The sequence below is a fragment of the Typha latifolia genome, chromosome 14 (genome assembly GCF_019914945.1).
Source record: "Typha latifolia isolate L0001 chromosome 14, TyphaL0001v2, whole genome shotgun sequence".
NCBI lineage: Eukaryota > Viridiplantae > Streptophyta > Magnoliopsida > Poales > Typhaceae > Typha > Typha latifolia.
Genome location: NC_133099.1, coordinates 6,052,294 through 6,067,264, shown reverse-complemented (window position 1 = coordinate 6,067,264; position 14,971 = coordinate 6,052,294). Strand labels below are relative to the sequence as shown.

The following is a 14,971-nucleotide window of genomic DNA, read 5'->3' as shown; positions in this document are numbered from 1 at the left end:
CATTTTGATTATGGTTAAGTTAAGTTAACTTAGGGTGTTAAATGAATATTATTGGGAAAATGAGGGGTCGTGTTATAAAATCCCCAAAGACGGGGTGCGAATCATAAAATAGGCAAAATGTAGGGTGTGATTTATAAAAATCCCTTATATTTTAGAATATTTGAAATCTTATTTATATTTTTAATATTTTAAATATTACCCATGTTTTGTAGTCCAAAATGAGATTATTAATAAAATTAAAATATTTACAATTTGAGATGTTTTATTTTAGCTTAAAACATGACATTACTAATAATATTATATATATATATATATTTTTTTTTTTAAATTCTTAGCTTATTATTTTAGAGAAATAAATATTTATTTAGGTTAATATATAGTTTAAATAGTAAATATATTATTTTATCTCTGAGTTAATATTTAATTCGATAAAATATTATTTTATTAATATTATATTTTTGATTTTATTATTACAAATAAAATTATTTTAATAATAAGATAATTTATAAAAAATTTATTATATCAATTAGATAATATATTATTGAGAATTTTATAATATTTATATTTATATTTATATTTAAGTCTATAAAATTTTAATAATGTTTAATAATAACAATACCTTTTAAAATATGCTTACTTTTCTGAAATATTAAATTATTGACATATATGGTGTTAAAATTAAATTTTAATTTATTTAGTATAAAATAAAAAGAATATGATAAGATAGGAGTGATAAATTATAATTAGATTTTTGTAAGATGTTTAAGAGAGAGAAGAGAGGAGTAATAAATTATGATAAGATATTTGAAAGAGATAAGAGAAGAGTGAAATTATAACTAGATATTTAAGAGGTTGTAGTTAAATAAAGAGTAAATTGGTAATTAGGTTAGTGCGTTGTATAAGATATAATTTTGATAAATAATATCTATATTTTGGAATATGTCTATTATTGTTATTCTTGAAGTGAACAAGGACTTAGTGTACTAACTAAACAACAACTTACCTTATTCTAGTATTATTTATCATTCTCTCTCATCTTATTCCACACAACTTTTAAAAAAGTAATTTAATAATAACCTACAAATTACTATTTTGCCTCAAAATTACATAACACTTAATTATATATTAGCTAAAGATACAATTGAGATTCGCTCTCTCCTCTCTATTCTCTTAAATACTAGTTATCTCAACTATACTTGAGATTTTCTCTCTTTTTTTTCTTGGTCATCCCCTGTATAGTTGAGATTCCATTTCTTTATTTTAGACTAGTAAATTTTATAAAAAAATATATGTAAGCTCACTCCACAATGCATAGCTATTTCCTTATAATATTTGAAAATATTATCATTACCTCACAGTACATGATTATTTTCCCGTAATGTTTAAAAGTATTATAACTATACTGCCTTATAACTATGCAATGCAAGATTATAACCTCACACTAGTCAACCCAATGCATGGTCATTTCCTCTTATTGTCTGGTTATTTTATATAAAGTATAAGGTTATTATCCGACAGTACGGGCTTACAACCTGCACTAGTCTAAAATACCGTATAGTAATGATTATTTTATCATAATGTTTAGAAATATTATTGTATGGAGTTAGTTTCCCACGGTCCGAGCTTATAAACCAGTGTATGGTTATTTCCAGTGTGGATATATAAAATATTTTAAGTCCACTGTTATAATAAAAAATATTATATTTTAGAGAAAATGTGTATTACTATTACTATTTTACACCAAATCAAGGGTCATTTTATCATTTAGTATAAAATATGACAAATTTTCAATACAAATTTATTACCCTTCGAATATTAAATCACATGAAATATAATTTATTATAATATTGATCTAAGTTTATACTGATATTAGCTCTTTTTTCTAGTATTAAAAATTAAAATACTTATTCTAGAATAGACTTTTTCCCAGAACAAGGCCTAACCTCTATATTCGATTAGTTTAATAAAAAGACTTATTTTGCAGAAAAGTTTGCAAATATATATTAAACATGGATCAGAAAATTGAAAAAGTAATACACAACACGTACAACAATGAAGACATAATGCAACTTTATAGCATACATGAAATACTAAAAACAGCTTACAATCTGCAGCTGAAATAAAAAGAACAATAGCTCAATTATAGATTGACGAACTCAGTTCAGTCATTCCTCACTATGAAGATGATAAATTGTTCGAAGTTGCGTCTTCTGTACTGCCATGTTAAAGACTGGCATGTTTATCTCTTCCCAAATCAAACTTCCAGGCAGCATATTGGAGGTTGATCGTATAAAATGAAAAAGTAACCAGTGTCCAAAACATTAAGGTTTGTGAACTTTAAATCCAAATATTCTTGGAACATACCGCTGTGATGGCTTCTGTGGCTTCAGGTGTCCATATGTCATCAAGAAGAGGTGAGGGAATGTAGTTCCAAAGTAGGCTCCATCAACATCTAAGCACTGTTAAGAAAATTCATTGTAATAAAACTATCTACCTAGGAAAAAATTTCTCGATGTCAATCCACTAATAATGGTATCCAGTTTAAGTCTGCCAGATGATCAAAATAAAGCTCAAACTGCAAGAAAATTATCTGAACAAAAGGATACTGCCTTGGTACTTGGATCTTGGGTAGTAAATATCTTCACATTTTGGGCAATATATTTTCACAGTACTTGATCGAGGAATATCTGATTGCCCAACAGGAAGACAGGGCTGACCGCAACAGTAAACTCTTGGGCATCTTCCAAAATCATAGTTCTTGTACTTATCTAACTGCAAAAGTTGTCTTAATTTTAGAACGACTACTGAGGGCAATAAGAGAAACAAGTTAAAAAAGACAACAAAGCCTACGAAATCATACCATTGCAGCCATTCCTTTACTAGTTAAAATGTATCGGACATGAATTAAACCATATAACATTTCCGCTGCTGATTCAACCAACTCATTTTGTTCCTCAGTAAACATATCACCTATAGATTTGCAAGGCAGAAGACGAACACTGTCATAATTCTGAAAGATAGCCTATCAAGCCAAATATAATTACTGAGAACAGGAGTTACAAGGACTTGCTCTTAAACGGAGTTAAACATATAGATTTTTTTCCCCAAATTAATGGTAAGAGATACAAACGGGCTGCTGCATTGTTGCAAATTATAGAGATTGACTGTAGCAGTACCTAAATGTCCGTGGCCATGGAAAAGGAATTACCTATTTAGGGTTGGAACAACCAAAGATGCCACAAATATATTTAAATATGTCTAAAGCTCTGGAATTGTATAGCTTTGATAATTATAGGTTTGGTTGAGTCCAAATTTGTAAAATATGCTCATATCTAACTCATTGAAATCAGGAAATCAAGTCCTATTTGGTTATGCAAATGTACCTGCGATAAAGGCACATAGTTCAAGTAAGAAGTGCTAAAAGAGTCTTGTAAGGAGATAAATTAATTTCCAAAGAATTTGAATTTTGCAATGCCCCTCCTTGAGACCATCTTGGTGCCTTCATATGTATTGCCCTAGCTGGAAATTCAAATATTAGGTCATTTTCTTTAAGGAATAACAGTTTTCCTGAGGAGGACTCCTATATCAATTATCTTCTAAATCTTCTTGCACTTTTAGGCATCCTGACTTTTCTTCTTCTAGTCTGTCATCGTTGCAACCTGCAAAGGGAACTTTATCCTAGCCTTTGTTCTTAATATCTGTTTAAAAATCAACTAGAAGTTATCAGGCCAGATCCAAGCTTGATCAACATTTGACAACTTGTTATCAATTTGAATAGAACAATAGATGTTATTCCACCACACCAACACTTGATTGCAATCTCAGGATCAATGAGCACATGCACCCTCCTTAATGTGTTAAGAGACTTAAGAAAACATACATCTGAGAGTGCAGAAAATCAAATTGATGTGCTTCTATATTTATGTTAATGTCACAATAAATTGTTAGGAAGCCGTGTTGGGCAATAGACTGCAGGTTTTGCATACTCAGATGAAGTCATGCACAAAACCTAACACTAATGATTGGAGAGAGGTGTTTGCACAATTGGAAGGTAGGATGAATGAAATCTTACAAGAATGAATAGTCACTTGTTGCAACCAGAACCACCAGGAAGACCAATCAGAAAATTTGCACAGGGCAAGGACAATAATATTGAACTTGAGGATCATGTGGTATGAGGAGACAGAATACCATTTGGGTGATGATAGAGGTCCTAGAAAAACTGACATATAGGACCATGAAATTAAGATGGATTTAAGTAATCCTGGGGATTAGACAAGAAAGTAATGAGCTCAAGACTGAATAGACTGGATAGAGACAGAATACTATTTGAGTTGATGATAGAGATCATAGATAAGCCGATAAATAGGACCATGGAATTAAGATGGAATTAAACCTTGGGAGTTGGACATGAAAGTAAAGAGCCTAGATTGGATCAGGAAGCATCTTTCACATTCCCGGGAGAGATAGTTCTCTAATAGACTAAGGGATAAGTAGTTCAGCTATTATTAGTGGACCAACATGCAGTAAATAAAGAAGGAACATTTATTAGCCTAAGATTAAGGGGTGGAAGCAAGAGTCAGAAGCATAACACCGACTGCAACAGTTGTAGTCATTCACCTAACAACAATTTTCTTGTAACAGAGAATGAATCATGTAGCTGCTATACTTCTATAGGACTTGATGACTGATCTCTAGCTTCTAATTTATATATTACTATCTCTCCATTATATATTACTATCCCTCCCTCTCTATCCCAAATTTAGACCACAATGCTTTCTTGTTGCACTAGTTTCTCTTTTCTTTTCTCATTCATTAATCATCTTGTCTCAGATTAGCGTGTGGCCATCTTGATCACCTTCAATGCTACTTGGAATCATCGCCATCATTTTCTTCACTAGTTTATCCATAAGAGGAACTTGGAAAGCCCCTATATATGGTTGCACTGCATAAAAAGTAATTGAAAAGCTTGACTAGGCTGAATCTTGATTGGTTGATCACTCATACTTGAAAGTATTTATTGACAAATTGAAAGATTAGAAAGTAGCACCCTTTGTTGATGATTGGATTTTATAAAGACAAGGGACTCCTAAACTGATTCAGTAACTAAACATCTTTTTATCTTTTTCATATCTAATCAAATTTACTCTCCAATCAAAACTAAGAAATGAAACTAACTAATTAAGTTCAGAGCTTAGCCTCAAACCAAACACCTTAAGCTTTAGAATAAATATTTAGTTGTCCTCATCATTGTCTTTGAAATAGGTTAAGGTAGCTCTACCATGGCTCTATCTATTGTGTTGAATATTTTGGCGGCTTCAATGATAGCCAAGCTCCATGCAAGTGCCACCCTGGGACAAAATCAAGTGTTTAGAGTATTGTGCTGCTAACATGCTACCATATGTGGTTGCTAGTCGTATTGGCAGGTCTTCCTTTAAGGGCATGTTTGGTAGTTGGGAAGTGATGGGAAGGAAAAGTGAATTTTCTAGAACTGCCCTCACTTCTTATTGTTTAGTTGTAGGAAGTGAACTAGAAAGTAATTTTTCTAACTTCCCCAAAATTACTGAACTTATTTGTTTTAGCTCAATCCATTTCCTATCCTAAGGAAAGAAATCACACTTCCCAACCCTATTACCAAATTTCCATGTGAACATTAAGTTTCCAAAAGACTTCAATTTCCTGAACCAAACAAGAAAAAGTAAGATACTCTTAATTCCAATCTCACACTTTTCTCACCAAACAAAGTGAAGAGTTTTTTCTAGGAAGGAACTTACTCAGGAACTGTCATTTCCCAAGACCACTACTTTCATCTTCACTTCCCAACAACCAAACTAGTCCTAAAGGCCGGTTTTGTTTCCCTTGTGGCATCCAGAAGGGGTTATTTTTTAAAATAACTCATAGCCACTTTTGTGCTTGACACCCTATTCATCTAAAGTTTATTTCGCTTTATAATAACAAAAGTAGCATATTTTAGTGCCTAAATATTGTATGTTGTTTAACGAGTTCTTAATTATCATAAGGAAGCATCCCAAAGCGTCGATGTCCCAATCTATAATAATGTAAATTATATAGATTTCAAAAGCCATCTTTGGGATCATGACCACCCGCCGAACAATATAAGCCCTACTTACCAACATACCCACCAAACGCTTTTGGAAGTGCTGGTCCACCAAATAAAACCAGCCATTATATTAGAAATTGTTGGATTTCTTGTGGTAATAGGTTCCTATTCCTATTTTAACACTTACTCCTCTTTGGGAAATATATTTAACGTGGTACTTGTATTAGTTTCCTAAATGTGATTTTATCTAATTCATAATTGAACCATTAACATTTCCAATTAGGAACTTGATCCTAAACTCATAAACCCCTCATTGTGGGATTGAGGCTTCATTTAGAAGCACTTAATCTATAGGAAACTTTTGCTTTCACATCCTAAAGAAATTCTAATCCAAGGTATAAGAGAATCTATAATAGCCTTCATAACACTGTAAAGCCATAACAAGGGACATGAAAATTAGAAGAAAATCAGCTCTCCAAATAAGGTTTGTGTCTTTCTAATGACCTTTCTCTTTCTTCCTCTTCCCTTTCTCTAAAACATCTTCCCCATTATTGGGTGAGTTGATTTTCTTCTCCCCTTTTCCCATTCTTCCACTAAAAAGAGAAATTAAACAGATATTTTTCATTTATTTCTCTTCTTATTGATTCCTTTTCGCTTCGGTCATCTTCAATTTTTGATACCAAAACTCTCTTTTCTCGTTTGTAGCGAATGGGAATGGGAGAAAAGAGGAGTATCTTAAAGCTTCATTTGCTAACCATCTACAACTCGCCCTTAATATGGGTTTAAATTGTCAAGTTCCGAGTCAAGTTCAAATGCAATAGAAAACCCTATGACTCAACTTACTAGAGAAAATTTTCAATAGGGTCGTATAGTCAAGCCCCAACGCCCAATCTTCCATCCCTTCACTAGTCGTGTTGTTGCTTGCACAAGAGAAATTCAAGAGGCACAAGCCTTACCGATGGCAAGCATCTTGTATCTTGACTACATGAGAGCATGTATGGATCTTAAACTTGATATGTATTACACATATCTAACATATCTTGACACAAGAAAAATTAAAAAGGCAACAAAACATAGTATCAGAGTTTCTGGACCTTCATTACATCTTGACATTTCATAAATCTGATGACCTAATTCATGGTAAGCTGCCACAGCTAGGCAAAGACCTTCCTCAAGATGAAGTTCAAAATTTTCCATAGTAAAACAACTTTCTTATCAGTTTCTAAAAGTTTTTCATGAAAGAACGATGAATTTAGGTTCATGCTCGCAATATTTAAAGATATATAATTTTCTATCTTGGATTGATATAAGAGCATGCATATTCAGCATGTAATATTTTGAATATTGATCTATAAATCATGAGTAGATCATTAGATTATGAGTAAATCAGTGGATTATGCATTTGAGGCATGAAATCCTTTGATTCCCACAAAATTTATAAATCATGCCCAATAAAAGAACATCTAGGATCAACTTTGTTGCAAATAAAACCTTCTTGAATTATTAAAAAACCTCTAATCAACTCTCCAAGTATCCAATAAGTATCCTAAAAGTGTCCAAGGGTATCCATCCTCTGTTATTGTTTTAAAAAAAATCGGGTGCATGCATAAAGGAAGTAGCCAACATGTATCTATATCCAACAATATCATATCCGATACATTACGTGATATGGTATCTAATACAATATGGCTAGACTTCTGAAGTATCTGCGTTTCCTATAGTGTGACTCAATAAAACCCACTTAATCATGTTAAGTTATGATAAGGAGTAGAACTTCTCTAATCTTGCCATGGTACCAATGAGCAATGGCAGACTCCTCTTATCCTCCTATTTTCCTATCCTCTCATGTCTGACAGTGACAATGATATGACGATAACAACAGAAAATGTACAAGGCAACAAATACTATTATGGCGATAGTAGAGATCTACAGCATATTGTAGACAGTGATGGTGCTAGTAATTCAATAACATAGCACTTCTAGTACATGCATGAGATATTCCAAGCAGCATGCAATACCTGCCATTTAAACCTTAATCTAGTTGTATACGCTAATATATTGCCAGATCAGATTACAAAATACGACGAATATAAGTGTTTCGTTGAGGATCGACCAACAGTTCACATACCATACGCAATCCATAGGAATCCACATAGACATACCCATTTTGAAAAAATCCAATTTGACTGACTATCTAACAACTTTCCTTTCTTGCTTTAGTCTGATAAGTTGGAAAAGAACACTAGATATTGGAGTACTTGTATACATTCTTGAGTGTTTGCCTAGAGAATTCTACTTACACGCTTGAAAGTATCACAAACATATTCTTGCACTTGTCAATGACTCAAAATTTCAGTTTTATAAGTTATCCACCTTTTGAGAGCTCCCTTATTGTTCGATGACTAACTAATTCTCCTTCTCAAATTTATGCTCACTAAATTAATGTAATGATACCATATTCTTCTCCACCTTCCATGTTTACTTTTTTGAGTTGCATAGTGTATTTGCATATTCTGGAAAAAATTTGATAGAGGAACAGAGTCATGATTCATGAAATGAACAATTATATATCCTACTTGATCCCTTCTTTTGATAGTCGCATCTACATCATTCGAATTTCCATATATCAAGAACAGTCTTTAGGAATTAGAAGATATATCCATGAATTAATAATGATGGAGCATCATAGAGAAAGAATAAGACATTTATCAGTTGACATTCATAAAGGACATGATATAATTGAGAAAGCTGTAGAAAGCGCAAATGGAAAGACTAAGAAATACCAGAACTGATTTTAAATATAATAAAGAAAAGGACATCAAGATGACCACGATGGAAGAAGAAACCACCAAAAAGGGCATACCTATCAACCAAGAATTCTAAAAAGCACCATTACCTTAAAAGAGGCTATCAAGTTACTATGGCTAATGATAAATTTTCATGTAGGTATGTATGAAATAGTTAATAGAAATGTAGCACACATATGAATAAGAACAAATGAATGTTTACCATGAGAAGACTCGACATCCAAAATAAGATCAAGAGCATAGTCATAGTATGGGACTTGGCTGCTTAAGCCACAGAGGTTGAAGTCATCTTGTATGTACTCATCATCAACTTCGCAAAAGAACTCATTCCCTCTTAGGTTGCAGAACCAAGAAATCCAAGATGTGTCATCACCGTCGGAACCACTAACGTCTGATTCTTCACTGTCTGACTCCGATTCATCTGCACCAAAATTGTAGAACTACAGAATTGCATGAAATAGAATCTCACAGGTTCCCAGCTTTATCAAAATAGAAAATTCAATGCATCATACATACAAAAAGATCAGATGAGGTAGTAATCGAAAATGAACCATTTCAGTGTCATACTTCAGCAACAAAACCGGAAAAGAACTTTTATTGTAACATAAGATAAAAGCTTACACTAACTCATGCCAAATCAAGAAAGAAATGCTACTACATTATGTCTTATTTTCATACCAAGCAACAAGAAAGTCATAAAAGATAACAAAGAAATTATAGTCTAACTTGGTCGCCTAACTTGGTCGTCTACCATGGTTATCGACCCTCAAAGCATATAATCTAAACTATTAGAAAGCTACATTAACTATTAACTATTATCTAAATAAGTGACAGCTTCCAATCATTGAATCATGAAGGTAAAGAAACATAAAATTCTATTTTGCACACATTTCCATCAGTAGAAAGGTATTCAACTCTATTAGTTATCTTTAGTTCTGCTACTCTCTTTGAACCAAGGTTCCAAAAATCGGTATCGGGATCGGGATCGGCCGTCCAGAAAAACGATACATATCGGCCGTATCGGCCGCCTATATCGGATCGGACTATTTTAATTAAATAAAATTCTAAATATTATTAAAAATGTTGAGAAATTTCTAAAAATTTAGAAAAAATTATAAAAAAATAAGAAATAATAATTACTTACATATAAAGCCTAAAAAATAAAAATCTCTCTTCCTCCCACTCTTCTTTCCTAATCCTCTAACTGTTAGTCTAAAATATTCATTCTCTCCCATACTTTTTTTTTCCTATCTTTCTCTCTCTCTCTCTCTTTCTCACTCTTTTTTTTTTTAATCTTTCCCTCTCCCTCACTCTCTCTTCATTTTTTTCTCTCTCTCACCCTATTTTTTTTTAATCTCTTTCTCTCTCTCTCTCTCTCTCTGTGACAGCTGCTGCAGCTGTCATAGCAGCTGTCTACTACAGGCCGAAACTAGAATCCTTGCTTTGAACTAAATCAACATTACATTTCAGTAGTGTTAAAAAAACCAGTGCATGTGCATATGCTGCAAAACTATAGGTGGTATGCTTAAAAACCAAAAACAACAATACTTAAACTCTTTTCTTTAAAGTTTAAACAATACTCTGGTCCTCCATTTTATGTTCTTACTATATTATAATTAAATAATTTTGAATAAGCATCATATTTAGACTAGTTCAATGTAATATTATATGGAGCACATATGTGCCTCTATATTCATCAACTTAGCATATAGTTTCTATGTGATAACATCGTTGCTGCCTACCATGGCCGCTTTTTACAACATTATACATTCATGCTTGACCAGCAGACTTTCATATCCCTTGCCCAAGGGTGATATGGCATCAATAAATTCACATCACTAAGACGCAACTCTTTACCTCAATTCACTAATCTTGTTCCGATCAAGGACTTCCAACTGCTTATTTGCTCTGCAAATGAACGAGACTAAATTGGGTGCTAGACCAATCACCAGGGCATTAGTTGCCCAAATAGGAATTAGAATGAAAAGAGGTGACATAATCGTACGGGTTGGGTGTTTGTGGGAAGCTGCCCTGGATATAAGGAATTCCTATAATAAAAAATAGAACAAAGGCAAAGTCCATGGCAAAGATCTTTCCATCAGTAGATAGGAATGAGTGTTTGATATAGGGGATAAGATCCATCTGCTCTCTTTCTCTCAATGTTCGATATAGGGGACTAAGGGGGGTAACATCCTCAAAGGGAAGGGGAGGGGTTTGGGGAGGGGAAACAAAAGAGGAATGTCTGGGAAAAGGGTGTTTTTGACGGGTCGGACTTCATTCCAAAAAGGAGCTGTTTCTATGTGATAACATCGCCTGCACCTACCATGGCTGCTATTTACAACACTAAGAGATATTCTCTTCCATTAGACCAACTTCCTGCCAGAACTTTCCAAGAACATATACAGAGGTCTCGTACTGAAAGTGTATAAGCCCTTTAACATGCTTAAGGGAAGAAAATTTGGAACGTTTCACCTACGAATACAGTCTTGAAACTAGTACATCACCAGTAAAGACGATTCTCAAAAGGAAAAGCATTTCAATGTGACGCATGAATGTTGAAAACGATAAGGTAATATCTTCTCAAAGAATTCAAAAAGACGCAAGATACCAATTAGATTAGATATCAAGAACAAACTTACCGTCGGATCCTTTGTTCTTGGACAAGGAGCCGGAGCGCTGCTGGTCCAGATGATGGTCCGGCTGCTTCCCCGATGAGGTGGAGGCCAACGTGAGCCGGTCCTTCTCTTTAGCGCTGAATCCCCTCGACGACGATGTCACCGCTGACTTCTCGAGGTGCTTGTCAAGGGCCTCGTTGATCCGCTTGCGATCGAGGGGGCCGAGATCCGGCTTCGGTCCGCTCCTTCCCCTGTCCCTGTACATATCCGCCGCCTCTCTCTTACTCGATTCTTCCTCCCACCTCGACAGCAGCTCAATCGACTCGACTAATCATGCCTATTAGACCGATAAATTGGAATTTAGGAATGAAATCGAGGATGAGGGAATCAATCGGAGAGGGAACCCTAGATTACGAGGTAGATGGAGAGGACGAGAAGAGTCAGACTCTAGATTACGGTTAGGGCTAGGTTTTCCAAAGAAAGGACGTGGAAGAGAAGAAGCAGAGACGTCGCGGTAATAGGGTCCGAGGTAATCGTCTTGGCTTTTCGAAAGAATACGAGACGAAAGGGAAGAAAAGAAGGGAATGGAAGCTATTATAGAAATACAAAAGGGAAGATGGAACAAGATGGGGTTACGACCAATAATTTATTTTTAACACAGAATATTTATAACATATAATATATATATATATATATATATATATATAAAGCAAATCAATTTTTTGGTTGTTAAATTTTTTGAACAAAAAATTCTTCTTGTGGGTCGTGTCAATTTCAATTATTTTGCTTGTTCCTGTTATTTTGGTTTAGAAGCTTATCGATAAAATTACAACTTGTTATTTTGATTTTGTAATTTATTAACAATATTTGTACTTGTTATTTGTATTTTAATTATCACATGAAATGTATATTTTATGTGTTGCACACTTATGTGCTTACTGGCTGTTTAATATCTTATATATATTCTTATGATTTGTGCATATAATTTGAATCAATTAACACTAAGAAAAGAGATTTCACTAATTACGATGAGATGAAAAGCGTCAATTGAATGAACTTAAATTAGGTTAGACCTTTCTATCAAAGAGGAAGAGGGACTTTGATGATAAATTTCAAACTAGTCAGACCCCTATATCAAAGAAGAAGATTAATAAGGCCATGGAGGGATCTAAATCTGAAAATTAGTAGAGCAAATCCAAGGTTCTTAAATTGTGCATAATTAATTTATTATGTTATACAAATAAAATAAAGAAGATGTTCAAGTTCATTTGTCATCAGCATTTGGAAATTGCTTCCAAAAAAAAAATTAAAGTTTTTCATAGGACTTTCCTCATGTCTCATAGGACATACCACTTTTTTAAAAGATAATTAAGGGGTGGAGGAGTGGATCAACATTTGTTTATAAAAAATTTAAGCTTCAGTTAAAGGTAGTGAAAACTGCCCTAATTCTTGGATTACGAATAACCGGTAAAAATAGTCTTCAACATGAGCAATCTAAAAGGTGGAAATGTGAAAAGGTGAATAAGAGCAACTCCAACCGGGCTTGGAGCCCAGTTGAGCTCCAATGGGGCTCTAAAACTAGCTAGCTCTAAATTTGAACCTAGGAACAGTGGAGCTCCAAATTTGAAGCCCCACCATGAAAATGGAGCCCGACTCCATTTGTCATTTCAACCTTTTAAAAATACCAAAATTGCCTAATAATTATTATATTCAATAATTTTAATTCTATATGTATCTTTATTAAATAATTTAGTTAGATAAACTGAGTATATAATTAGTTTTATTAATCAATTTTTAACAAAAATAATACCATTGGAAAGGTCTCATCGAGACCTTTAAAATGAGTTTAATATTAAATTATTTTTGAGTTAATTTAAATTTTAAATTTTTTATTATTTATAAAAATGAGTCCAATATTAAATTATTTTTGAGTTAATTTAAATTTTAAAATTTTTATTATTTATAAAATGAGTCTAATAAATTATGTGTCCTAAAATATAATTACTCAAAATTATTCCCAATGTAAATATTAAAAATTAAAATACATTAGATATGATTACGGAACCAAAACCGGTGGCTACGGAGATGACTTACCAGAATATTAAACATCTATTACTTTTATTATATTTGGTTAATTTCTGCTTATTTTATGCAATATAATTTTGATATTTTTAGTTAATGACATGCAATGCTTATTTCGATGTTTATTTCGTGTAATATAATTTCGATACGTTTAATTAAAAAATTAGTAATTTAAAATTACTTCTGAAACTATTGAATATTAGTCTTATTTTAAAGATCTCGATGAGAGTTTTCTAACTATATATTTTTTATTAAAAAATAATAACCCTAAGATGACCTATTAAGTAATTTAAAATAGCTAATATAATTATATATATTATATTATTAATTTTAATATATATAGAGCCCGGTGCATTGGAGTGCACCAGGCACTTTCTCCATTTTTGGCTCCATATTTGGAGCCTTTGAGCTAGCGTTGGAGATGCTCAACGAATGGTTATGATATTTTTTTTGTAAATAGACATTTTATTCCTAGAAAGGCCATAATGATAAAGCAAATGGAGATTGTGTTAGAGAAATTGTCACACTTGGACGATGAAGAAAACGTCGTTCATTTTGTTAAAGTGTACATTTTATTAATTTTTAGGTTTTATTTCAGCATAGTAATTACTCTTGCCTCTTAGAGCTTATCCCATATATTTAAAATCTTCAATATATTTGTAAACAAAATTGGTGATTGACTATCCATGAGCTCCTATTCCATTTCCTCTGATTGACAATTGAAAAGGTCAACTCTATGAAGGTGACGAAGAGTATAATAAATAAAGTGTACGTAAATGGATGTACCGTTGTATTGACAGTAATCATAATTATGTTGATAATTATTAATTTTTTCTTTCAGATTTTTTTAACTATCTTTACTTTCTTTATCACACTTTTGGTTCTTAGAGCATTGTTAAATTCATAATTGCAATATTTGTTATGCCCAAATTATTAATTATTAATATTTTATTTTAACTAATTAATGTATTTTAGTTATATGTAGACCTTTGATCAATTGAATCTCATTTAATCACTAAAAATGGTCAAATTTAGGCTCAAACCAGAATTAGGCTTAGTCCCTACTAACCAACTGAATCTACCTCTCATCTTTCAAGTCATGCTTAAGTCAAACCATAATTTACTAATCACTTTCTTCCTTATCTAAACCAGAATGAGTCAAAATTCCTTCTTTTTTTTATTTTCAAGTAACAGATTTTCAGCAATCAAATCTCTATCAAGTTGCAGAATTTTAGCAAGAAATCTTCACCGAATGTAGCAGATTTTTATCTCCAATTCAAGCAAAATTTCAGCAATAATTGCAGCAGTAAATAAATTTCAAATTCCTATTTGAACAGTAATTCTAGCCAAGCAAATTTTTTACCTAATGCAACAGAGTTCTAACATATTTCATGCAGATTTTCACC

General features: G+C 32.6%; 1 protein-coding gene across 1 annotated transcript; it reads right to left on the bottom strand.

Annotated features, from left to right (window-relative positions):
* Positions 1-1,976: 1,976 nt before the first annotated feature.
* Positions 1,977-12,123, bottom strand: LOC140800850 (casein kinase II subunit beta-1-like). Its single transcript, XM_073155744.1, has 5 exons — positions 11,508-12,123; positions 9,071-9,289; positions 2,861-2,970; positions 2,607-2,772; positions 1,977-2,452 (listed from the first exon to the last, which is right to left on the bottom strand). The coding sequence occupies exons 1-5, from the start codon at positions 11,746-11,748 to the stop codon at positions 2,322-2,324; spliced, it is 867 nt and encodes a 288-aa protein (XP_073011845.1). The 5' UTR covers positions 11,749-12,123; the 3' UTR covers positions 1,977-2,321.
* Positions 12,124-14,971: the final 2,848 nt, after the last annotated feature.